The sequence below is a fragment of the Petromyzon marinus genome, chromosome 70 (genome assembly GCF_048934315.1).
Source record: "Petromyzon marinus isolate PM22_M1 ecotype Great Lakes invasive population chromosome 70, UKy_Petmar_22M1.pri1.0, whole genome shotgun sequence".
In the NCBI taxonomy this organism is placed as follows: domain Eukaryota; kingdom Metazoa; phylum Chordata; class Hyperoartia; order Petromyzontiformes; family Petromyzontidae; genus Petromyzon; species Petromyzon marinus.
In genome coordinates, this window is record NC_133736.1 from 2,842,055 (window position 1) to 2,869,396 (window position 27,342).

Consider the following 27,342-nt stretch of genomic DNA (forward strand, 5'->3'; position numbering starts at 1 on the left):
CACGGCTCTCCGAACCTCTGAGCGAAGGCTGCGGTAAGCCTCCTCATTCTCTGACCTTAGATGCTGTAGACGATTAGAGTGGGCCTGTCGTTTTTCTCAACCATCCTGAACACCTCCTGTGTCAGCCAGGGTCTCTGGGGAGGTCTGGACCACGTACCCAAAGCAGCCATTGCAGCTGCATGAGTCACAGTCTTAAACCTCACCCATTTACCCTCGACATCAGGAGGAGTGAGGGACGATGCCAACCCCAGCCACAAGTGATGATGAAATTCTCGCTTGCAACTTTCTAACTAACTAACTTGCTAACTTAGCCCAGGCCACCATAGGTTGGAATGGGGTCCTGGGTGTACACCCACCACCGGAGTGGAAGAATGGCAGGCGCATCATACAGATGACTAGTCGATGGTCAGAGGGCAGATCAGCTCCACGTTAGGTCCTGGTGTCAAGGACATGGGCTCGCATCCGCTGGTCCGTCACTATGTAGTCCAGCAGATGGTCTTGCTTGGACCCGGCATGCATCCATGATGTTGTGTGGATGCGCCGATGACGGAACAGCGTGTTGGTAGTTACAAGCCCATGGGCTGCACAAAAATCTAGCAGCCTCCTACCGTTGTTATTAAGCTGATATGGCCCATGCCTTCCAATCACTCCGGACCAGGTGTCAGCATCATGACCAACTCGGGCATTGAAGTCACCCAACAAAATGACTCTATCCCGAGGGGCCACTTTAGCCAGCACCTGTGACAGGAGGTCATAGAAGGCACCTGACTCATCAGCCTTGCCTGCATCCCTCCACGGATGTTCGTCTTCGTTGGGGGCATAAGTAACCACGACCATCACTCCTCGCCTCCGGTTGATGGGAAGACGAGCCCAAAGTAGCCTGGGGCATACAGCTTCCCACACCTCACCGCCACGCTCCCACGCCCCTTTCATTCTTTTGTTCAGAAGAAGAGACACACCCTGTTGTTTGGCAGTCTCCTGCCCCGATTAGAGGACTGTCCATCCCTCATGCTGGCAAGAGCCAGAGCCGGTTCACCGGACCTCCTGAATGCCACAGAGATCCAGGCGGTACGGGTTGAACACCCGAGAGAGGAGTGGCAGCCTCTCCTCCGCAGTGAGCGTTCGAACATTCCATGTAGCCATCCGGAGTGGCTTTTCGTTGTTTCTGGAGGAGCCCCAAGGGAAAAGATTCAATCTCCTGGCTCTGCCAAATGGGGTTTGGCCAGGAGACATCATAGACGCCTGTCCGCCCAGGGGACTCCAGCCAAAGATTATTAAGTACATATTTTATACGTGGTTTGTGGTAATTAATTGAAGGTGGAGGGGTTACCAGCCCCTCGCATCCATCCATAGCCCCCATTTGGCCGCTATGGTGGTTACAAATGCCATGAGGGGAATGGTCTATCTAAATTAGCCCTCCCCCCACGGCACTGCCCACCACAGCATTGCCATCCGGCACCACGAGGTGGTAGGGGATTGTTTTTGCCGGGCTCATACACACAGCACACATACATACATACAGCACTCGCATACATACAGCACTCACATACAGCACACACACCACTCACGCATATATACAGCACACTCACATACATACATACAGCACTCACATACAGCACACACACATACAGCACTCACACACAGCACACACAACTCACGCATACAGCACAACCCAAGGTTGAAACCAACCCCACCCCCAGGTTACCACCAACCCCACCCCCAGGTTACCACCAACCCCACCCCGCCAGGTTACCACCAACCCCACCCACCGCCAGGTTACCACCAACCCCACCCCGCCACGTTACCACCAACCCCACCCCCATGTTACCACCAATCTCACACCCCCCCAGGTTACCTGTGCTCTGGTTGCCTAGCGACCGCTGCTGCCTCACTGGCTGTGAGTGCACGGAGCGCTGTACATGGACGTCGCTGCATCCTCTGTGGAAGTGGAGAGACAAGACAAAGGTAGAGAGACAAGACAAAGGTAGAGAGACAAGACAAAGGTAGAGAGACAAGACAAAGGTAGAGAGACAAGACAAAGGTAGAGAGACAAAGGTAGAAAGACAAGACCAGGTAGAGAGACAAGACCAGGTAGAGAGACAGAGAGACACAAACAAAGGTCACCCAGGTAGCCTGCGTAGCGTTGCAGTGGACCCCACTCACCTGTAGAGTAGTAATCTACACTCTGACACAGTGGACTCTACTCACCTGTAGAGTAGTAATCTACACTCTGACGCAGTGGGCCCTACACACCTGTAGAGTAGTAATCTACACTCTGAGACAGTGGGTCCTACACACCTGTAGAGTAGTAATCTACACTCTGACACAGTGGACCCTACACACCTGTAGAGTAGTAATCTACACTCTGACACAGTAGACCCTACACACCTGTAGAGTAGTAATCTACACTCTGACACAGTGGACCCTACACACCTGTAGAGTAGTAATCTACACTCTGACACAGTGGACCCTACACACCTGTAGAGTAGTAATCTACACTCTGACACAGTGGACCCTACACACCTGTAGAGTAGTAATCTACACTCTGACGCAGTGGGCCCTACTCACCTATAGAGTAGTAATCTACACTCTGACGCAGTGGGCCCTACACACCTGTAGAGTAGTAATCTACACTCTGACACAGTGGGCCCTACTCGCCTGTAGAGTAGTAATCTACACTCTGACGCAGTGGACCCTACACACCTGTAGAGTAGTAATCTACACTCTGACACAGTGGGCCCTACTCACCTGTAGAGTAGTAATCTACACTCTGACGCAGTGGACCCTACTCACCTGTAGAGTAGTAATCTACACTCTGACACAGTGGGCCCTACTCACCTGTAGAGTAGTAATCTACACTCTGACACAGTGGGCCCTACTCACCTGTGGCATAGTAATCTACACTCTGAGGCAGTGGGCCCTACACACCTGTAGAGTAGTAATCTACACTCTGAGGCAGTGTACCCTACTCACCTGTAGAGTAGTAATCTATACTCTGACACAGTGTACCCTACACACCTGTAGAGTAGTAATCTACACTCTGAGGCAGTGGGCCCTACTCACCTGTGGCATAGTAATCTACACTCTGACACAGTGGACCCTACTCACCTGTAGAGTAGTAATCTACACTCTGACACAGTGGGCCCTACTCACCTGTAGAGTAGTAATCTACACTCTGACACAGTGGGCCCTACACACCTGTAGAGTAGTAATCTACACTCTGACACAGTGGACCCTACTCACCTGTAGAGTAGTAATCTACACTCTGAGGCAGTGGGCCCTACTCACCTGTGGCATAGTAATCGTAGACTCTGACGGTGGCCGGTTGCAGGTTGTCCACGGCTATGTCTTGAGTGACGGACAGCATGAGCAAAATTGGCTTCTTCTCGACCTAGGGGAGGTTGGATTCAAAATTTGCGAACGGCATCCGACAACGAGAGATCGACAACCCTCGCTCGCTCGGCAAGAGGAAAATAAGATAAAGGGAAACTTAGTGTGAACACGGGGGGAAAAAAACACGTGGTAGGCCGATGTCGTTGTTGTTGTGGCAACGTTGTTGTGTGACAACGTTGTTGTGTGGCAACGTTGTTGTGGCAACGTTGTTGTGTGGCAACGTTGTTGTGGCAACGTTGTTGTGGCAACGTTGTTGAGTGGCAACGTTGTTGTGTGGCAACGTTGTTGTGTGACAACGTTATTGTGTGGCAACGTTGTTGTGTGGCAACGTTGTTGTGTGGCAACGTTGTTGTGGCAACGTTGTTGTGGCAACGTTGTTGTGGCAACGTTGTTGTGGCAACGTTGTAGTGGCAACGTTGTTGAGTGGCAACGTTGTTGTGTGGCAACGTTGTTGTGGCAACGTTGTTGTGGCAACGTTGTTGTGTGGCAACGTTGTTGTGACAACGTTGTTGTGGCAACGTTGTTGTGTGGCAACGTTGTTGTGGCAACGTTGTTGAGTGGCAACGTTGTTGTGGCAACGTTGTTGTGGCAACGTTGTTGTGGCAACGTTGTTGTGGCAACGTTGTAGTGGCAACGTTGTTGAGTGGCAACGTTGTTGTGTGGCAACGTTGTTGTGACAACGTTGTTGTGGCAACGTTGTTGTGTGGCAACGTTGTTGTGGCAACATTGTTGTGTGACAACGTTGTTGTGTGACAACGTTGTTGTGTGGCAACGTTGTTGTGTGGCAACGTTGTTGTGGCAACATTGTTGTGTGACAACGTTATTGTGTGGCAACGTTGTTGTGTGGCAACGTTGTTGTGTGACAACGTTGTTGTGTGGCAACGTTGTTGTGGCAACGTTGTTGTGTGGCAACATTGTTGTGGTAACGTTGTTGTGGCAACGTTGTTGTGTGACAACGTTGTTGTGTGGCAACGTTGTTGTGTGGCAACATTGTTGTGGTAACGTTGTTGTGGCAACGTTGTTGTGTGACAACGTTGTTGTGTGGCAACGTTGTTGAGTGGCAACGTTGTTGAGTGGCAACGTTGTTGTGGCAACGTTGTTGAGTGGCAACGTTGTTGTGTGGCAACGTTGTTGTGGCAACGTTGCAGACGGTTTGGAATATGTTCGAATCAGATGGGTCAGAACGACAGCGCCCCCTACTGGACATCACGGTGACTAGGAGATGTTAACTACCTCGCCTGGTGTACAGGAGGTCGTGGGTTTAATCCCCACCCTGACGATGCCTGCTGTATGTTTGGACTTTGCGTGTCTCTCTCTCTCTCTCTCAGTATCACCATCATCATCATCATGACGGTGCTAGGAGATGTTAACTACCTCGCCTGGTTTACAAGAGGTCGTGGATGCAATTCCGACCTTAACGCCTGCTGTTGAGTCTGCTTGTCTCTCTCTCTCTCTCCACATTTCGAATGAACATCGCCGCGCATGTAGAGTATTTGTCTGCCGCTATACATTTGCACACGATGAGAAAGACGACGATGATGATGATGACGATCAAGCCGCATCTTCCTTGATCGGCTATAATTCGTAGTAGCCAGGGGTAGCTTCTGACAAAAGAGCAACTAAATAGCAGCCTAGCGGGGCCTTACAACTGGTGAAATGAAAATAAGTTTATAGTTTAATAGTTTCTTACAGGACCCTGCTGGACGTCTGCGGAAAAAAAGAGAGCTTCGTGGCTCATCGGATTTCTCCAGGGACGACATCAAGATTCTGATTCGTGGTGGCTGCCAATCAGAAGGTTCGCATCCCTTGTTAGGGGATTACGACTCAGAATCTGTGTTTAGACTGGAGGAGGAGGGGGAGGGGGGGAGGGGGGGAGGGGGAGGGGGGAGGGGGGGAGGGGAGGAGGGGGGGAGGAGGGGGAGGGGGGGAGGGGGAGGGGGGAGGGGGGGAGGGGAGGAGGGGGAGGAGGAGGGGGGGGAGGAGGAGGGGGGGGGGGAGAGGGAGGAGGGGGGGAGGAGGAAGAGGAGGAGGGGGGGTAGAGGGAGGAAGAGGAGGAGGAGGGGGGGGAGGAGGAGGAGAAGGAGGAGGGGGAGGAGGAGGGGGGGAGGAGGAGGGGGGGGGAGGAGGGGGGGGAAAGGAGGGGGGGGGGAGGAGGAGGAGGGGGGGGAGGAGGAGGGGGGGGGAGCAGGGGGCGGAGTAGAAGGAGAAGGGGGGGGAGAGGGAGGAGGAGAAGGGGGGAGAGAGGAGGAGAGGGATGAGGGGGATGAGGGGGATGAGGGAGGGAGGGGGAAGAAGGAGGGGGGGGCAGGAGGGGGGGGGATGAGGGGGAGGGGGGATGAGGTGGGGAGGGGTCCCAGACCACACCAAGACACCATGAGCACCACCACTCAAGTTGGAGTTCCCCGGCTGCTCACCTTGTCCAGGTAAATGACCACGCGGCTTGCATCCACCTCGACCTTCTTCACGAAGTCGTAGAAACTCTGCAGCTGTGTTAGAGACAATACGCGGGTTCAAGAGACATTGGAGGGATGTGATGTGACATCAGAGCGGTGATGTGATGTGACATCAGAGCGGTGATGTGATGTGACATCGGAGCGGTGATGTGATGTGATGTGACATCGGAGGGGTGATGTGATGTGACATCGGAGGGGTGATGTGATGTGATGTGACATTGGAGGGGTGATGTGATGTGATGTGACATTGGAGGGGTGATGTGATGTGATGTGACATTGGAGCGGTGATGTGATGTGATGTGACATTGGAGGGGTGATGTGATGTGATGTGACATCGGAGCAGTGATGTGATGTGACATTGGAGCAGTGATGTGATGTGACATCGGAGGGGTGATGTGATGTGATGTGACATCAGAGCAGTGATGTGATGTGACATTGGAGTGGTGATGTGATGTGATGTGACATCGGAGCCTGTGGATTGTTCCACCACAAGTGGTGGTGGCTGACTGTTAGTGGACGAGCTTTCATCCAGCAGCAGATTGACCACGGCTGCTGATGGCCATTGACGACGATGACGACGATGACGATGACGACGATGATGACGATGGAGACGATGGAGACACACCAACCTCTTTAAGAGAAGACTTCACCAGGCTGTACCCGGAGATCATCTTCACCTCCACGAGGGCCATGTTCGACTCGCCTCTCTCGCCTTGGTAGCTGAAGAAGGAGGGAGGGAGGGAGAATAGAAATCACAAGGAGGGAGGGAGAAGGAGGAGGATGAGGAGGAGGATGAGGAGGAGGATGAGGAGGAGGATGAGCGTCACGTGGCGACGCTCATTGATGGCAATGTTTGGCTCCCGCACTTTGTAGGCCTCCATCTCTCGGATCGACGTCCGCGGTGCATTAAGCAGCACTGCCCATAGACTCATAGACTCAGCACTGCCCATAGACTCAGACTCAGCACTGCCTATAGACTCATAGACTCAGCACTGTCTATAGACTCATAGACTAAGCACTGCCTATAGACTCATAGACTCAGCACTGCCCATAGACTCAGACTCAGCACTGCCTATAGACTCATAGACTCTGTCTATAGACTCAGACTCAGCACTGCCTATAGACTCAGCACTGCCCATAGACTCAGCACTGCCCATAGACTCAGACTCAGCACTGCCCATAGACTCATAGACTCAGCACTGTCCATAGACTCAGCACTGCCTATAGACTCAGCACTGCCCATAGACTCAGACTCAGCACTGCCTATAGACTCATAGACTCAGCACTGCCCATAGACTCAGCACTGCCTATAGACTCATAGACTCAGCACTGCCCATAGACTCAGACTCAGCACTACCTATAGACTCAGACTCAGCACTGCCTATAGACTCAGCACTGTCTATAGACTCAGACTCAGCACTGTCTATAGACTCAGCACTGCCTATAGACTCAGACTCAGCACTGCCTATAGACTCAGCACTGCCCATAGACTCATAGACTCAGCACTGCCCATAGACTCATAGACTCAGCACTGCCCATAGACTCAGACTCAGCACTGCCTATAGACAAAGAGACTCAGCACTGTCTATAGACTCAGCACTGCCTATAGACTCATAGACTCAGCACTGCCCATAGACTCAGCACTGCCTATAGACTCAGACTCAGCACTGCCCATAGACTCATAGACTCAGCACTGTCTATAGACTCAGCACTGCCTATAGACTCATAGACTCAGCACTGCCCATAGACTCAGACTCAGCATTACCTATAGACTCAGCACTGTCTATAGACTCAGCACTGCCTATAGACTCATAGACTCAGCACTGCCCATAGACTCAGCACTGCCTATAGACTCATAGACTCAGCACTGCCCATAGACTCAGCACTGCCTATAGACTCAGCACTGCCTATAGACTCAGACTCAGCACTGCCCATAGACTCATAGACTCAGCACTGTCTATAGACTCAGCACTGCCTATAGACTCATAGACTCAGTACTGCCTATAGACTCATAGACTCGGCACTGCCTATAGACTCATAGACTCAGCACTGCCCATAAACTCAGACTCAGCACTGCCTATAGACTCATAGACTCAGCACTGTCTATAGACTCAGACTCAGCACTGCCTATTGACTCAGCACTGCCCATAGACTCAGCACTGCCCATAGACTCAGACTCAGCACTGCCCATAGACTCATAGACTCAGCACTGCCCATAGACTCAGCACTGCCTATAGACTCAGCACTGCCCATAGACTCAGACTCAGCACTGCCTATAGACTCATAGACTCAGCACTGCCCATAGACTCAGCACTGCCTATAGACTCATAGACTCAGCACTGCCCATAGACTCAGACTCAGCACTACCTATAGACTCAGACTCAGCACTGCCTATAGACTCAGCACTGTCTATAGACTCAGACTCAGCACTGTCTATAGACTCAGCACTGCCTATAGACTCAGACTCAGCACTGCCTATAGACTCAGCACTGCCCATAGACTCATAGACTCAGCACTGCCCATAGACTCATAGACTCAGCACTGCCCATAGACTCAGACTCAGCACTGCCTATAGACAAAGAGACTCAGCACTGTCTATAGACTCAGCACTGCCTATAGACTCATAGACTCAGCACTGCCCATAGACTCAGCACTGCCTATAGACTCAGACTCAGCACTGCCCATAGACTCATAGACTCAGCACTGTCTATAGACTCAGCACTGCCTATAGACTCATAGACTCAGCACTGCCCATAGACTCAGACTCAGCATTACCTATAGACTCAGCACTGTCTATAGACTCAGCACTGCCTATAGACTCATAGACTCAGCACTGCCCATAGACTCAGCACTGCCTATAGACTCATAGACTCAGCACTGCCCATAGACTCAGCACTGCCTATAGACTCAGCACTGCCTATAGACTCAGACTCAGCACTGCCCATAGACTCATAGACTCAGCACTGTCTATAGACTCAGCACTGCCTATAGACTCATAGACTCAGTACTGCCTATAGACTCATAGACTCGGCACTGCCTATAGACTCATAGACTCAGCACTGCCCATAGACTCAGTACTGCCTATAGACTCATAGACTCAGCACTGCCTATAGACTCAGCACTGCCCATAGACTCATAGACTCAGCACTGCCCATAGACTCATAGACTCAGCACTGCCCATAGACTCAGACTCAGCACTGCCTATAGACAAAGAGACTCAGCACTGTCTATAGACTCAGCACTGCCTATAGACTCATAGACTCAGCACTGCCCATAGACTCATAGACTCAGCACTGTCTATAGACTCAGCACTGCCTATAGACTCATAGACTCAGCACTGCTCATAGACTCAGACTCAGCATTACCTATAGACTCAGCACTGTCTATAGACTCAGCACTGCCTATAGACTCATAGACTCAGCACTGCCGATAGACTCAGCACTGCCTATAGACTCATAGACTCAGCACTGCCCATAGACTCAGCACTGCCTATAGACTCAGCACTGCCTATAGACTCAGACTCAGCACTGCCCATAGACTCATAGACTCAGCACTGTCTATAGACTCAGCACTGCCTATAGACTCATAGACTCAGTACTGCCTATAGACTCATAGACTCGGCACTGCCTATAGACTCATAGACTCAGCACTGCCCATAGACTCAGTACTGCCTATAGACTCATAGACTCAGCACTGCCTATAGACTCATAGACTCAGCACTGCCCATAGACTCAGTACTGCCTATAGACTCATAGACTCAGCACTGCCTATAGACTCATAGACTCAGCACTGCCTCTGGACTCATAGACTCAGCACTGCCCATAGACTCAGCACTGCCTATAGACTCATAGACTCAGCACTGCCTATAGACTCATAGACTCAGCACTGCCTCTGGACTCATAGACTCAGCACTGCCCATAGACTCAGCACTGCCTATAGACTCAGCACTGCCTATAGACTAATAGACACAGCACTGCCTCTGGACTCATAGACTCAGCACTGCCTATAGACTCAGCACTGCCTATAGACTCAGCACTGCCTATAGACTCATAGACTCAGCACTGCCTATAGACTCATAGACTCAGCACTGCCTCTGGACTCATATACTCAGCACTGCCCATAGACTCAGCACTGCCTATAGACTCATAGACTCAGCACTGCCTATAGACTCATAGACTCAGCACTGCCTCTGGACTCATAGACTCAGCACTGCCCATAGACTCAGCACTGCCTATAGACTCATAGACTAAGCACTGCCTATGGACTCAGCACTGCCTATAGACTCATAGACTCAGCACTGCCTATAGACTCAGCACTGCCTATAGACTCAGCACTGCCTATAGACTCATAGACTCAGCACTGCCTATAGACTCAGCACTGCCTATAGACTCAGCACTGCCTATAGACTCAGCACTGCCTATAGACTCATAGACTCAGTACTGCCTATAGACTCAGCACTGCCTATAGACTCATAGACTCAGCACTGCCTCTGGACTCATAGACTCAGCACTGCCTATAGACTAAGCACTGCCTATAGACTCATAGACTCAGCACTGCGTATAGACTCATAGACTCAGCACTGCCTATAGACTCAGCACTGCCTATAGACTCAGCACTGCCTATAGACTCAGCACTACCCATAGACTCATAGACTCAGCACTGCCTATAGACTCATAGACTCAGCACTGCCTATAGACTCAGCACTGCCCATAGACTCATAGACTCAGCACTGCCTATAGACTCAGCACTGCCTATAGACTCATAAACTCAGCACTGCCTATAGACTCATAGACTCAGCACTGCCTCTGGACTCATAGACTCAGCACTGCCCATAGACTCAGCACTGCCTATAGACTCAGCACTGCCAATAGACTAATAGACACAGCACTGCCTCTGGACTCATAGACTCAGCACTGCCTATAGACTCAGCACTGCCTATAGACTCAGCACTGCCTATAGACTCATAGACTCAGCACTGCCTATAGACTCATAGACTCAGCACTGCCTCTGGACTCATATACTCAGCACTGCCCATAGACTCAGCACTGCCTATAGACTCATAGACTCAGCACTGCCTATAGACTCATAGACTCAGCACTGCCTCTGGACTCATAGACTCAGCACTGCCCATAGACTCAGCACTGCCTATAGACTCATAGACTAAGCACTGCCTATGGACTCAGCACTGCCTATAGACTCATAGACTCAGCACTGCCTATAGACTCAGCACTGCCTATAGACTCAGCACTGCCTATAGACTCATAGACTCAGCACTGCCTATAGACTCAGCACTGCCTATAGACTCAGCACTGCCTATAGACTCAGCACTGCCTATAGACTCATAGACTCAGTACTGCCTATAGACTCAGCACTGCCTATAGACTCATAGACTCAGCACTGCCTCTGGACTCATAGACTCAGCACTGCCTATAGACTAAGCACTGCCTATAGACTCATAGACTCAGCACTGCGTATAGACTCATAGACTCAGCACTGCCTATAGACTCAGCACTGCCTATAGACTCAGCACTGCCTATAGACTCAGCACTACCCATAGACTCATAGACTCAGCACTGCCTATAGACTCATAGACTCAGCACTGCCTATAGACTCAGCACTGCCCATAGACTCATAGACTCAGCACTGCCTATAGACTCAGCACTGCCTATAGACTCATAAACTCAGCACTGCCTATAGACTCATAGACTCAGCACTGCCTATAGACTCATAGACTCAGTACTGCCTATAGACTCAGCACTGCCTATAGACTCAGCACTGCCTATAGACTCATAGACTCAGTACTGCCTATAGACTCAGCACTGCCTATAGACTCAGCACTGCCTATAGACTCATCGACTCAGCACTGCCTATAGACTCAGCACTGCCTATATACTCATAGACTCAGCACTGCCTATAGACTCATAGACTCAGCACTGCCTATAGACTCATAGACTCAGTACTGCCTATGGACTCATAGACTCAGCACTGCCTATAGACTCAGCACTGCCCATAGACTCAGCACTGCCTATAGACTCAGCACTGCCCATAGACTCATAGACTCAGCACTGCCTATAGACTCAGCACTGCCTATAGACTCAGACTCAGCACTGCCTATAGACTCAGCACTGCCCATAGACTCAGCACTGCCTATAGACTCATAGACTCAGCACTGCCTATAGACTCATAGACTCAGCACTGCCTATAGACTCAGCACTGCCCATAGACTCAGCACTGCCTATAGACTCATAGACTCAGCACTGCCTATAGACTCATAGACTCAACACTGCCTATAGATTCATAGACTCAGCAATGCCTATAGACTCAGCACTGCCTATAGACTCATAGACTCAGCAGTGCCTATAGACTCATAGACTCAGCAATGGCTACAGACTCATCACTGCCTATAGACTCATAGACTCAGCAATGCCTATAGACTCAGCACTGCCTATAGACTGAGAGACACAGCACTGCCTATAGACTCAGAGACTCAGCACTGCCCATAGACTCATAGACTCAGCACTGCCCATAGACTTAGTACTGCCTATAGACTCATAGACTCAGCACTGCCTATAGACTCAGCACTGCCTATAGACTGAGAGACACAGCACTGCCTATAGACTCATCGACTCAGCACTGCCTATAGACTCATAGACTCAGCACTGCCTATAGACTCATAGACTCAGAACTGCCCATAGACTCATAGACTCAGAACTGCCCATAGACTCATAGACTCAGCACTGCCTATAGACTCAGCACTGCCTATAGACTCATAGATTCAGCACTGCCTATAGACTCAGCACTGCCCATAGACTCATAGACTCAGCACTGCCTATAGACTCAGCACTGCCTATAGACTCAGCACTGCCCATAGACTCATAGACTCAGCACTGCCTATAGACTCAGCACTGCCTATAGACTTATAAACTCAGCACTGCCTATAGACTCAGAGACTCAGCACTGCCAATAGACTCATAGACTCAGTACTGCCTATAGACTCAGCACTCCCTATAGACTCAGCACTGCCTATAGACTCAGCACTGCCTATAGACTCATCGACTCAGCATTGCCTATAGACTCAGCACTGCCTATAGACTCATAGACTCAGCACTGCCTATAGACTCATAGACTCAGCACTGCCTATAGACTCATAGACTCAGTACTGCCTATGGACTCATAGACTCAGCACTGCCTATAGACTCAGCACTGCCCATATACTCATAGACTCAGCACTGCCTATAGACTCAGCACTGCCTATAGACTCATATACTCAGCACTGCCTATAGACTCAGCACTGCCCATAGACTCAGCACTGCCTATAGACTCATAGACTCAGCACTGCCTATTGACTCATAGACTCATCACTGCCAGTAGACTCAGAGACTTAGCACTGCCTATAGACTCAGCACTGCCCATAGACTCAGCACTGCCTATAGACTCATAGACTCAGCACTGCCTATAGACTCAGCACTGCCCATAGACTCAGCACTGCCTATAGACTCATAGACTCAGCACTGCCTATAGACTCATAGACTCAACACTGCCTATCGACTCATAGACTCAGCAATGCCTATAGACTCAGCACTGCCTATAGACTCAGAGACTCAGACTCAGCACTGCCTTTAGACTCATAGACTCAGCACTGCCTATAGACTCATAGACTCAGCAATGCCTACAGACTCATCACTGCCTATAGACTCATAGACTCAGCAATGCCTATAGACTCAGCACTGCCTATAGACTCATAGACTCAGCACTGCCTATAGACTCAGCACTGCCTATAGACTCAGAGACTCAGCACTGCCCATAGACTCTTAGACTCAGCACTGCTTATAGACTCAGAGACTCAGCACTGCCCATAGACTCATAGACTCAGCACTGCCCATAGACTTAGTACTGCCTATAGACTCATAGACTCAGCACTGTCTATAGACTCAGACTCAGCACTGCCTACTCATAGACTCAGCACTGCCTATAGACTCAGCACTGCCTATAGACTCATCGACTCAGCACTGCCTATAGACTCATAGACTCAGCACTGCCTATAGACTCATAGACTCAGAACTGCCCATAGAATCATAGACTCAGAACTGCCCATAGACTCATAGACTCAGCACTGCCTATAGACTCATATACTCAGCACTGCCTATAGACTCATAGACTCAGCACTGCCTATAGACTCATAGACTCAGCACTGCCTATAGACTCAGCACTGCCTATAGACTCAGCACTGCCTATAGACTCAGCACTACCCATAGACTCATAGACTCAGCACTGCCTATAGACTCATAGACTCAGCACTGCCTATAGACTCAGCACTGCCCATAGACTCATAGACTCAGCACTGCCTATAGACTCAGCACTGCCTATAGACTCATAAACTCAGCACTGCCTATAGACTCATAGACTCAGCACTGCCTATAGACTCATAGACTCAGTACTGCCTATAGACTCAGCACTGCCTATAGACTCAGCACTGCCTATAGACTCATAGACTCAGTACTGCCTATAGACTCAGCACTGCCTATAGACTCAGCACTGCCTATAGACTCATCGACTCAGCACTGCCTATAGACTCAGCACTGCCTATATACTCATAGACTCAGCACTGCCTATAGACTCATAGACTCAGCACTGCCTATAGACTCATAGACTCAGTACTGCCTATGGACTCATAGACTCAGCACTGCCTATAGACTCAGCACTGCCCATAGACTCAGCACTGCCTATAGACTCAGCACTGCCCATAGACTCATAGACTCAGCACTGCCTATAGACTCAGCACTGCCTATAGACTCAGACTCAGCACTGCCTATAGACTCAGCACTGCCCATAGACTCAGCACTGCCTATAGACTCATAGACTCAGCACTGCCTATAGACTCATAGACTCAGCACTGCCTATAGACTCAGCACTGCCCATAGACTCAGCACTGCCTATAGACTCATAGACTCAGCACTGCCTATAGACTCATAGACTCAACACTGCCTATAGATTCATAGACTCAGCAATGCCTATAGACTCAGCACTGCCTATAGACTCATAGACTCAGCAGTGCCTATAGACTCATAGACTCAGCAATGGCTACAGACTCATCACTGCCTATAGACTCATAGACTCAGCAATGCCTATAGACTCAGCACTGCCTATAGACTGAGAGACACAGCACTGCCTATAGACTCAGAGACTCAGCACTGCCCATAGACTCATAGACTCAGCACTGCCCATAGACTTAGTACTGCCTATAGACTCATAGACTCAGCACTGCCTATAGACTCAGCACTGCCTATAGACTGAGAGACACAGCACTGCCTATAGACTCATCGACTCAGCACTACCTATAGACTCATAGACTCAGCACTGCCTATAGACTCATAGACTCAGAACTGCCCATAGACTCATAGACTCAGAACTGCCCATAGACTCATAGACTCAGCACTGCCTATAGACTCAGCACTGCCTATAGACTCATAGATTCAGCACTGCCTATAGACTCAGCACTGCCCATAGACTCATAGACTCAGCACTGCCTATAGACTCAGCACTGCCTATAGACTCAGCACTGCCCATAGACTCATAGACTCAGCACTGCCTATAGACTCAGCACTGCCTATAGACTTATAAACTCAGCACTGCCTATAGACTCAGAGACTCAGCACTGCCAATAGACTCATAGACTCAGTACTGCCTATAGACTCAGCACTGCCTATAGACTCAGCACTGCCTATAGACTCAGCACTGCCTATAGACTCATCGACTCAGCATTGCCTATAGACTCAGCACTGCCTATAGACTCATAGACTCAGCACTGCCTATAGACTCATAGACTCAGCACTGCCTATAGACTCATAGACTCAGTACTGCCTATGGACTCATAGACTCAGCACTGCCTATAGACTCAGCACTGCCCATATACTCATAGACTCAGCACTGCCTATAGACTCAGCACTGCCTATAGACTCATATACTCAGCACTGCCTATAGACTCAGCACTGCCCATAGACTCAGCACTGCCTATAGACTCATAGACTCAGCACTGCCTATTGACTCATAGACTCATCACTGCCAGTAGACTCAGAGACTTAGCACTGCCTATAGACTCAGCACTGCCCATAGACTCAGCACTGCCTATAGACTCATAGACTCAGCACTGCCTATAGACTCAGCACTGCCCATAGACTCAGCACTGCCTATAGACTCATAGACTCAGCACTGCCTATAGACTCATAGACTCAACACTGCCTATCGACTCATAGACTCAGCAATGCCTATAGACTCAGCACTGCCTATAGACTCAGAGACTCAGACTCAGCACTGCCTTTAGACTCATAGACTCAGCACTGCCTATAGACTCATAGACTCAGCAATGCCTACAGACTCATCACTGCCTATAGACTCATAGACTCAGCAATGCCTATAGACTCAGCACTGCCTATAGACTCATAGACTCAGCACTGCCTATAGACTCAGCACTGCCTATAGACTCAGAGACTCAGCACTGCCCATAGACTCATAGACTCAGCACTGCTTATAGACTCAGAGACTCAGCACTGCCCATAGACTCATAGACTCAGCACTGCCCATAGACTTAGTACTGCCTATAGACTCATAGACTCAGCACTGTCTATAGACTCAGACTCAGCACTGCCTACTCATAGACTCAGCACTGCCTATAGACTCAGCACTGCCTATAGACTCATCGACTCAGCACTGCCTATAGACTCATAGACTCAGCACTGCCTATAGACTCATAGACTCAGAACTGCCCATAGACTCATAGACTCAGAACTGCCCATAGACTCATAGACTCAGCACTGCCTATAGACTCATATACTCAGCACTGCCTATAGACTCATAGACTCAGCACTGCCTATAGACTCATAGACTCAGCACTGCCTATAGACTCATAGTCTCAGCACTGCCCATAGACTCATAGACTCAGCACTGCACATAGACTCATAGACTCAGCACTGCCTATAGACTCATAGACGCAGCACTGCCTATAGACTCATAGACGCAGCACTGCCTATAGACTCAGAGATTCAGCAATGCCTATAGACTCAGCACTGCCTATAGACTCATAGACTCAGCACTGCCTATAGACTCAGCACTGCCTATAGACTCAGCACTGCCTATAGACTCATAGACTCAGCACTGCCTATAGACTCATAGACTCAGCACTGCCTATAGATTCAACACTGTCCATAGACTCATAGACTCAGCACTATCCATATACGCATAGACTCAGCACTGTCCATAGACTCAGCACTGCCTATAGACTCATAGACTCAACACTGCCTATAGATTCAACACTGTCCATAAACTCATAAACTCAGCACTGTCCATAGGCTCAGCGTTGCCCGATCCCAGGCTCTAAGCTATGCTGGGTCCAGTGTCCCCCTGGCACGGCCATCGTGAACCTACTGAGAGAGAGACAGCCAAACCCAGGACTCGAACCCAGGCTCTAAGCTATGCTGGGTGCAGTGTCCCCTCACACGGCCATCGTGAACCCCATGCAATGGCCACCTGACTTCCACGTTGATTTGGAAGCCCTTGCGTGCTGCCTTGGAGCAATTTGCCGGGTAGGTCGCCACGGAGAGGCTGATCTTGGGCTTCGAAGCTTTGGGGGGTTCGTTGTACTTGAGGGAGACCTGCAGCGACAACAGACAAAGATCCCCCGTGTAGCCTCTAACAGACTGTTGGGGCAAGTGCTGTTAGTAACGAGTAGCAGCAGCACCTATACACAGGCAAAGATCCCCCGTGTAGCCTCTAACAGACTGTTGGGGCAAGTGCTGTTAGTAACGAGTAGCAGCAGCACCTATACACAGGCAAAGATCCCCCGTGTAGCCTCTAACAGACTGTTGGGGCAAGTGCTGTTAGTAACGAGTAGCAGCAGCACCTATACACAGGCAAAGATCCCCCGTGTAGCCTCTAACAGACTGTTGGGGCAAAGTGCTGTTAGTAACGAGTAGCAATGCCTATACACAGACAAAGATCCCTCGTGTAGCCTCGAACAGACTGTTGGGGCAAGTGCTGTTAGTCGTAACGAGTAGCTGCGCCTATACACAGACAAAAATCCCCCGTGTAGCCTCTAACATACTGTTGGGGCAAGTGCTGTTAGTAGTAGTGAGTAGCAGCGCCTATACACAGACAAAGATCCCCCGTGTAGCCTCAAACATACTGTTGGGGCAAGTGCTGTTAGTAGCGAGTAGCAATGCCTATACAGAGACAAAGATCCCCCGTGTAGCCTCTAACAGACTGTTGGGGCAAGTGCTGTTAGTAGCAAGTAGCAATGCCTATACACAGACAAAGATCCCCCGTGTAGCCTCTAACAGACTGTTGGGGCAAGTTCTGTTAGTAGCGAGTAGCAATGCCTATACACAGACAAAGATCCCCCGTGTAGCCTCTAACAGACTGATGGGGCAAGTGCTGTTAGTAGCGAGTAGCAATGCCTACACACAGACTAACTGTGCCCCTCGGTCGAACCGGCGTCTCGCCTGGTATACAGGAGGTCGGAGGTTCGATCCCGACCCTGACGCCTGCTGTATATTTGGAGTTTGCGTCTCTCTCTCTCTCTCTTTCCCCGTGGTCTTGTGGATTTTTATTATTTTGCTGCTATAAATGTCCAAAGGATGAGCCACTTTTGTTGAGATATCATTTGTGGCCAGGTCGCTTGCGAACAACGAGCGAATACCTCAGTGGGCTCTGCCTGGTAGGATGGGGATGATTTAGCATTGTATTTGTGTGTGATTGAGTGATGCGTTTAACTTTCTTGTACTTTGCACTGCTATCGTGTTTGTGTAACTGTGTTGTTGTTGTTGTAACGTTCTTACCCCCGTGTGCCCCTGTCTGGGAAATCTGTGAACAAAACAGCTGTATAGCTCATCGGATTCCGAGTGAACACCTCGCCAAATTCTAGATTTGAAGCTTTCGTGACTGCAGGGATCCATACTCTTTGGTTCTATTCGGTAAAGTCACGTAGGTAAAAAATAAAATAACAAAAATCACGACGTTTCGGCCACAACACAAGTGGCCTTGTTAACACCTCGCCTATATCTTCTTCCTGTTGGTAGGTCTACAGACCTGGAGTTAGATCTTACCCTGTCATGGTGATCATCATCATCATCATGACAGCACGGTCCCTTCACCTGATGAAGGCCACGTGTGTTGTGGCCGAAACGTCGTGATTTTTGGTATTTTATTTTTTTACCTACATGACTTTACCGAATAGAACCAACGAGTATGGAACATCGCCAAATACAGGCATCGTCAGGGTCGGCATTGAGCCCGCGACCTCCTGCAGACCAGGCGAGGTAGTCAACATCTCCTCGCCCCTGTGGTGTGGGCCCCACCCGCGCCCTCACCTGGAAGAGCACGCAGCCCTGGCCCGTGGCCTCCACGATGCAGGAGGACACCAGGGGAGCAGGAACAGGAGGAGGCAGCTGCACCTGGTGCAGGATTAGGGCGTTGGTGGCGTCGATGGAGACCTCCCGGAGCAAAGTGCGAGCCGAGTCCAGCACGACCGCCTTGATACCGCCACCACCACCACCAGCGCCACTGCCTCCACCACTGTGCATCAGGGCGGCAAAGGCCGACAGGGCTTGCAGGCCAACTACTGTGTCCTGCTTGGGGTTGGTCAAAGAGGGAGGGAGGCAGGGAGGGAGGGAGGGACAAGAGCTCAACACGACGGCAAGAAGATCTAACTCAAGGTCTATAAACCTACCAACAGCTAGAAGATCTAACTCCAGGTCTGTAGACCTACCAACAGCAAGAAGATCTAACTCAAGATCTGTAGACCCATCAGCAGCAAGAAGATCTAACTCAAGTTCTGTAGACACATCAGCAGCAACGAGATCTAACTCAAGATCTGCAGACACATCAGCAGCAAGGAGATCTAACTCAAGATCTGTAGACACATCAGCAGCAAGAAGATCTAACTCCAGGTCTGTAGACCCACCAGCAGTAGAAGGATCTGATTCAGGAGGTGACCAATGGAGTCAGAGGTCAGAAAAATCTGCTTACATGCAAGGACACTTGCATGCAAGCAGATCTTACCCTGTCGTGGTGATCATCATCATCACCATCATTATCAATCATCACCATCGATTACCACAATCATCAATCATAAAGATCAATCATCATCAAACATGATCGCCATCAAACACCATCATCATCATCATCAACCACCACCACAGTGGCCATGAACACCACAACGAGCGTGATGATGACGGGCGCGGTGACGGGCCGCGGTGACGGGCTGCGGTGACGGGCCGCGGTGACGGGCCGCGGTGACTGGCTACGGTGACGGGCTACGGTGACTGGCTACGGTGACGGGCTACGGTGACGGGCTGCGGTGACGGGCTGCGGTGACTGGCTACGGTGACTGGTTACGGTGACGGGCTGCGGTGACTGGCTACGGTGACGGGCTGCGGTGACTGGCTACGGTGACGGGCTGCGGTGACTGGCTACGGTGACGGGCTGCGGTGACGGGCTGCGGTGACGGGCTACGGTGACGGGCTGCGGTGACGGGCTACGGTGACGGGCTACGGTGACTGGCTACGGTGACGGGCTGCGGTGACGGGCTACGGTGACTGGCTACGGTGACGGGCTATGGTGACTGGCTACGGTGACGGGCTGCGGTGACGGGCTACGGTGACGGGCTACGGTGACGGGCTACGGTGACGGGCTGCGGTGACTGGCTGCGGTGACTGGCTACGGTGACTGGCTACGGTGACTGGCTACGGTGACGGGCTGCGGTGACTGGCTGCGGTGACTGGCTGCGGTGACGGGCTACGGTGACTGGCTGCGGTGACGGGCTACGGTGACGGGCTACGGTGACGGGCTGCCACAACGAGCGGTGGCGACCGCCTCCTCGCCTGCGTGGACGAGAACCCCCCGTAGGCGTTCCGCTGCTTGCTCAGCCACTGCACGACGCCGATGTTGGAGCTCGTCGCCGAGGCGTCGAGCCGCCGGGGAGCCGCCAGGCGGCTCAGCAGCGCGTACGCCGTCGTCTCCACGGCGGCCGACGTGGCCCCGCCGTAGGGCCGTCGGAAGTTGAAGCCCCCCTCCTCGTCGTCCTCGTCGTCCTCCTCCTTCTTGGCCTCTTCCCAGTGCGTGAGCCCGCCTGGCACAGGGGGCGGCGACGATCGTCAGGTCGGTCACGCGGGAGGTCGTGGGTTCGATCCCGAACCTGACTTATGCATACTGCTGTATATGTGGAGTGTGCGTGTCTCTCTCTCTCTCGTCATTATCAAGGTGGCTAGGAGATGTTGACTACCTCGCCGGGTATACAGGAGGTCGTGGGTTCGATCCCGAACCTGACGATGGATGCATCTCCAGGTCCTCCTGTTTTCCCCTCCACATGTACAATCAACATACACTCAGAGTATTGGCTGCTGCTATAAATATCCACATGATGATGATAAGCCACTTCGTTGAGCTCTGAAAAAAAGAGCTATATAGCTAAAAAGCTCAGTGAGCCTTACCTGGTAAAAAAAATATATAAAACTAGTTTAGCATAGTACGATTGGCCTCATACGGTTCAAATTAAGTTCAACATACACACACACAGCACGGTTGGCTGTGTACGGTGCGAAAGAAATTCAACCACACACATAGCACGGTTGGCTACGTACGGTGCAAAAGAAGTTCAGCGTACACATACACATAGCACGGTTGGCTACGTACGGTGCGAAAGAAATTCAACCACACACACAGCACGGTTGGCTACGTACGGTGCAAATGAAGTTCAACACACACATAGCACGGTTGGGTACGTACGGTGCAATAGAAGTTCAACACCCACACACACATTGCACGGTTGGCTAAGTACGGTGCAAAAGAAGTTCAGCGTACACACATCAACACCCGACTTGACATCCCGACGCCTGTGGCGGCCACGTCTCATTCCTCTCTCCATTGACTCGGCAGCGCCTCCGTCCAAGGCAGCGCTTTACAATCGTCACGAAACAGGAGGTGCTAAGATCGGTTTAGCATGAAGAAGGCTTTCGCGACCTATTCATGAATTTTTTTTTTATTTAAAGCTTTCGTGACCGCAGGGATTCATATTCTTGGTTCTTTCGGTAAAGTCACCACGTAGAAGGGAAACAATAAAATAATAAAAATATAAAACAATGAAATTCTCACGACGTTTCGACTGCAACACAAGCAAACATCAGAAAATTTTCTCGCTGTGGTTTTCACACCTGATGATGATTGCTTGTGTGTTGCAGTCGAAACGTCGTGAGAATTTTATTGTTTTATATTTTTATTATTTTATTGTTTCCCTTCTAAGTGGTGACTTTACCGAAAGAACCAAGAATATGGACCTCTTCATAATAAAGGTTTTTGGTTTAGAAGTATAAATGTTGTGTCATTACCCTCCACCACCCGACACAGCCAGTAAGGTTTGTCACGCAAACAATGCGCCAATTAGTTACTAGTATAGTGTAGTAGTGTATAGTGTAGTGTATAGTGGTGTATAGTGTAGTGTGTAGTAGTGTATAGTGTAGTGTGTAGTAGTGTACAGTGTAGTGTATAGTGGTGTATAGTGCAGTGTATATTGGTTTATAGTGTAGTGTATAGTAGTGTATAGTGTAATGAAAAGTGTATAGTAGTGTATAGTGTAGTGTGTAGTGGTGTATAGTGCAGTGTATATTGGTTTATAGTGTAGTGCATAGTAGTGTATAGTGTAATGGAAAGTGTATAGTAGTGTATAGTGTAGCATGTAGTAGTGTATAGTGTAGTGCATAGTCATGTATAGTGTAGTGTATAGTAGTGTATAGTGTAATGAAAAGGGTGTAGTAGTGTATAGTGTAGTGTATAGTGTAATTTATAGTATAGTTTATAGTGTAGTTTACTACTTCAGCCCACCGGCGTGTTGGAGAGTAAATTTGAGCAGTACGACGTTTCGTCGATGTTGTGAACGGAGTTCACAACATCGGAGAGCGCCGCCAATTGACGAGGATTTCGGGGTGATCGTCAATTACGTTTCGTCTGTTTGCTGGTTGCATTGACGACGTCTCGGTCTTACACGCGTTCAGTTTTGGCCCAAATCCTTTCGCTGCAGCAGCAAAATGGCGAGCCACTTCTCGAAAGTCACTCTGGTAGTATATGATGCATTGTCTTTGAAGCTGATTGGTCCGCACCAGAGACAGCTTTCTTTACAGCCTAGTCTCAAAGTGTTACCCCAGAGGAAGCCAAAAGGTGAACAGCACAAAGACAATGCCACCTGTCAGGGCATTTCTAGCTCGGGGTGAGCATTTACAGAATGGGACCTTTCTTGGCAGTAAACCACGGCCGCTTTTTAAACTTTCTTTACTAACCAGATTTTGAAATGAGAGAGATGTATTTACTAACCAGTTTGTGAAATGAGAGAGATTTCTTTACTAACCAGGTTTTGAAATGACCGAGATTTCTTTAACCCTATCACTGCCTCTATCACTCCCCTTACCCCTATCGTTACACCAACCCATATCTCTACCCTTATCACTATCCCTATCACTACCCCTACCCCTACCATCACTGCCCTTGTATCTCTACCCCTATCACTACCCCAACCTCTACCATTACTGCCCCTGTATCTCTACCCCTATCACTACCCCAACCTCTACCATCACTGCCCCTGTACCTCTACCCCAATCACTACCCCTACAATCACTGCCCATGTATCTCTACCCCTATCACTATCCCTATCTCTACCCATACCATCACTGCCCCTGTATCACTACCCCTATCACTACCCCTACCACTACCATCACTGCCCCTGTATCTCTACCCCTATCACAACCCCTATCACTACCATCACTGCCCCTGTATCTCTACCCCTATCACTACCCATATCACTACCCCTGCCATCACTACCCCTACCCCTACCATCACTGCCCCTGTATCTCTGCCCCTATCACTACCCCTACCATCACTACCCCAACCCCTACCATCACTGCCCCTGTATCTCTACCCCTATCACTACCCCTATCACTACCCCAAGCACTACCATCACTGCCCCTGTATCTCTCCCCCTATCACTACCCCTATCACTACCCCAACCCCTACCATCACTGCCCCTGTATCACTGCCCCTGTATCACTACCCCTATCACTACCCCTATCACTACCCCTATCACTACCCCTACCACTACCATCACTGCCCCTGTATCTCTTCCCCCCAGCCCCACCCCAACTTGCCTTTGGTGACGGCACGCGACAGCAGGGAGTCTCGCAGTGCCTGTGCCGTGGCGCCGTCTGCGGAGAGGCTGAAGGTGTAGGAGGCGAGCGCCAGCAGGTACGGATTGCTGGACTCGAGCACGTAGGGACGGAGACAGCCCAGAGCCCGCTCCACGACGGGGCCCTGCCAAGGCGAAGGGGGAGGGGGGGAGGGGGGGGTGGGGATGAAGGAGTTGGAGGGTGGTACGGGGTTAAAGGGGGGTAGGGGGAGATAAAGGGGTAAAGGGTGGGGGAGGTAGGGGGGTCGTGGGGGGGATAAATGGGGGGGTGGTGGGGGGTAAAGGGGGGGTGGGGGGGTAAAGGGTGGTGGGTGGCCCCAGCTGCCCCAGCGGCCCCACCACCACCACCACCACCGTGAAGCCTCTCACAGTGCCTGGGAGGTGTTGACTACCTCGCCTGGTCTACAGGAGTTCGTGGGTTCGATCCCCGATCCTGATGCCTGCTGCTGTATATTTGGAGTTTGCGTCTCTCTCTCATCACCATCACGGTGGCTAGGAGATGTTAACTACCTCGCCTGGTATGCAGGAGTTCGTGGGTTCGATCCCTGAAACTTGATTCCTGCGTTATATTTGGAGTTTGCGTGTCTCTCTCTCTCCGTGGTTGCGTGAAATTTTATCTGGGTCCCCCGGTGTTTCCATCCACATTTAGAATCGACATGACACGTTCAGAGTACTTGGTTGCTCATAAATGTCCACGTGATAAGCCACTTCGTTGATCTATCATTTGTGATGGCCAGGTCGTTTCTGAGAACGAGGTCAGTTGGGGCCCCTTACCTGTTGAAAAAAAGTGGTTTTAATTCCCTCGCATGATTTCGGTGGCCTCCAGTTCCAGAGAAGAGTCCATCCAAGAAAAAAAATATTTCCCATAATGGAACCCGCAGAAGCGGATATCACAGAGCTGGCTCTGAGTTCCCTTTCTCTCATCCAAGTGATGGCTCTGCTCCACGCAGAACACAACCTTGCAGAAGCGGATATCACAGAGCTAGCTCCGAGTTGTCTTCCTCTCATTCAAGTGACGTCTCTGTTCCACGCAGAACGGAACCCGCAGAAGCGGATATCACAGAGCTACCACTGAGACCCCTTCGTGTAGAGAGAGCGATGACGCTCGAGGCGTGCACGTGGTTTTCTCCTCAATCGAGGAACTCACGGAGATGTTGGACTCGAGGAGAGCGGCGGTGACGTAGGCCGTGAGCGAGACATCGTCCGCCACTCCTCCCTGCCAAGACAACGACACCCCGTGTTAACTTAACAGACTTTTTTGGCAGAGTGCTATGTGTAGTGTGTTAGGGGTATGGACGGAGGGGTCGGGGAAGGGGTAGAGCGGAAATGGTAGAGTGTTAGGGGTAAAGTGTTTGGGGTAAAGTATTGGGGGTAAAGTGTTAGGGGTAAAGTGTTAGGGGTCGAGTGTTAGGGGTAGAGAGTTAGTGTTAGGGGTAGAGAGTTAGTGTTAAGGGTAGAGTGTTCAGGGTAGAGTCTTAGGGGTAGAATGTTAGTGGTACGGGTAGAGTGGTCGTGGTACGAGTAGAGTGTTAGCAGTAGGGGTAGAGTGTTAAGGGTAGAGTGTCAGGGGTAGAATGTCAGGGGTAGAGTGTCAGGGGTAGAGTGTCAGGGGTAGAGTGGTCGTGGTATGGGTAGAGTGGCCGTGGTACGGGTAGAGTGGCCGTGGTACGGGTAGAGTGGTCGTGGTACGGGTAGAGTGGCCGTGGTACGGGTAGAGTGGTCGTGGTACGGGTAGAGTGTTCGTGGTATGGGTAGAGTGTTCGTGGTACGGGTAGAGTGTTCGTGGTACGGGTAGAGTGTTCGTGGTATGAGTAGAGTTGCCGTGGTACGGGTAGAGTGGTCGTGGTACGGGTAGAGTGTTCGTGGTATGGGTAGAGTGTTCGTGGTATGGGTAGAGTGTTCGTGGTATGGGTAGAGTGGCCGTGGTACGGGTAGAGTGTTAGTGGTATGGGTAGAGTGGTCGTGGTATGGGTAGAGTGGTCGTGGTACGGGTAGAGTGTTCGTGGTACGGGTAGAGTGTTAGTGGTATGGGTAGAGTGGTCGTGGTACGGGTAGAGTGTTCGTGATATGGGTAGAGTGTTCGTGGTACGGGTAGAGTGGTCGTGGTACGGGTAGAGTGTTCGTGGTATGGGTAGAGTGTTCGTGGTATGGGTAGAGTGTTCGTGGTACGGGTAGAGTGTTCGTGGTATGGGTAGAGTGTTCGTGGTATGGGTAGAGTGGTCGTGGTATGGGTAGAGTGTTAGTGGTACGGGTAGAGTGGTCGTGGTATGGGTAGAGTGGTCGTGGTACGGGTAGAGTGTTAGCGGTACGGGTAGAGTGGTCGTGGTATGGGTAGAGTGTTAGTGGTACGGGTAGAGTGTTCGTGGTACGGGTAGAGTGTTCGTGGTATGGGTAGAGTGGTCGTGGTATGGGTAGAGTGTTAGTGGTACGGGTAGAGTGGTCGTGGTATGGGTAGAGTGGTCGTGGTACGGGTAGAGTGTTCGTGATATGGGTAGAGTGTTCGTGGTACGGGTAGAGTGGTCGTGGTACGGGTAGAGTGTTCGTGGTATGGGTAGAGTGTTCGTGGTATGGGTAGAGTGTTCGTGGTACGGGTAGAGTGTTCGTGGTATGGGTAGAGTGTTCGTGGTATGGGTAGAGTGGTCGTGGTATGGGTAGAGTGTTAGTGGTACGGGTAGAGTGGTCGTGGTATGGGTAGAGTGGTCGTGGTACGGGTAGAGTGTTAGCGGTACGGGTAGAGTGGTCGTGGTATGGGTAGAGTGTTAGTGGTACGGGTAGAGTGTTCGTGGTACGGGTAGAGTGTTCGTGGTATGGGTAGAGTGGTCGTGGTATGGGTAGAGTGTTAGTGGTATGGGTAGAGTGTTCGTGGTATGGGTAGAGTGGTCGTGGTATGGGTAGAGTGTTAGTGGTACGGGTAGAGTGTTCGTGGTATGAGTAGAGTTGCCGTGGTACGGGTAGAGTGGTCGTGGTACGGGTAGAGTGTTCGTGGTATGGGTAGAGTGTTCGTGGTATGGGTAGAGTGTTCGTGGTATGGGTAGAGTGGCCGTGGTACGGGTAGAGTGTTAGTGGTATGGGTAGAGTGGTCGTGGTATGGGTAGAGTGGTCGTGGTACGGGTAGAGTGTTCGTGGTACGGGTAGAGTGTTAGTGGTATGGGTAGAGTGGTCGTGGTACGGGTAGAGTGTTCGTGATATGGGTAGAGTGTTCGTGGTACGGGTAGAGTGGTCGTGGTACGGGTAGAGTGTTCGTGGTATGGGTAGAGTGTTCGTGGTATGGGTAGA

The 27,342-nt window shown here is 50.7% G+C and overlaps 1 protein-coding gene across 2 annotated transcripts in view; it reads right to left on the reverse strand.

The window, feature by feature from the left end:
• Positions 1 to 27,342, reverse strand: part of LOC116957173 (alpha-2-macroglobulin-like) — a 103,840-nt gene that overhangs the window by 6,414 nt on the left and 70,084 nt on the right. For both annotated transcript variants that reach the window (XM_076055184.1, XM_076055183.1), the window contains exons 27-35: positions 25,214 to 25,282; positions 24,029 to 24,191; positions 20,720 to 20,967; positions 19,208 to 19,465; positions 17,370 to 17,494; positions 6,476 to 6,566; positions 5,808 to 5,879; positions 3,289 to 3,391; positions 1,856 to 1,938 (exon numbers count right to left, since the gene is read on the reverse strand). In XM_076055184.1, coding sequence (XP_075911299.1) covers positions 1,889 to 1,938; positions 3,289 to 3,391; positions 5,808 to 5,879; positions 6,476 to 6,566; positions 17,370 to 17,494; positions 19,208 to 19,465; positions 20,720 to 20,967; positions 24,029 to 24,191; positions 25,214 to 25,282 — 1,179 coding nt within the window. In that variant the 3' untranslated portion in view covers positions 1,856 to 1,888. The remainder of the gene's footprint in view (positions 1 to 1,855; positions 1,939 to 3,288; positions 3,392 to 5,807; positions 5,880 to 6,475; positions 6,567 to 17,369; positions 17,495 to 19,207; positions 19,466 to 20,719; positions 20,968 to 24,028; positions 24,192 to 25,213; positions 25,283 to 27,342) is intronic.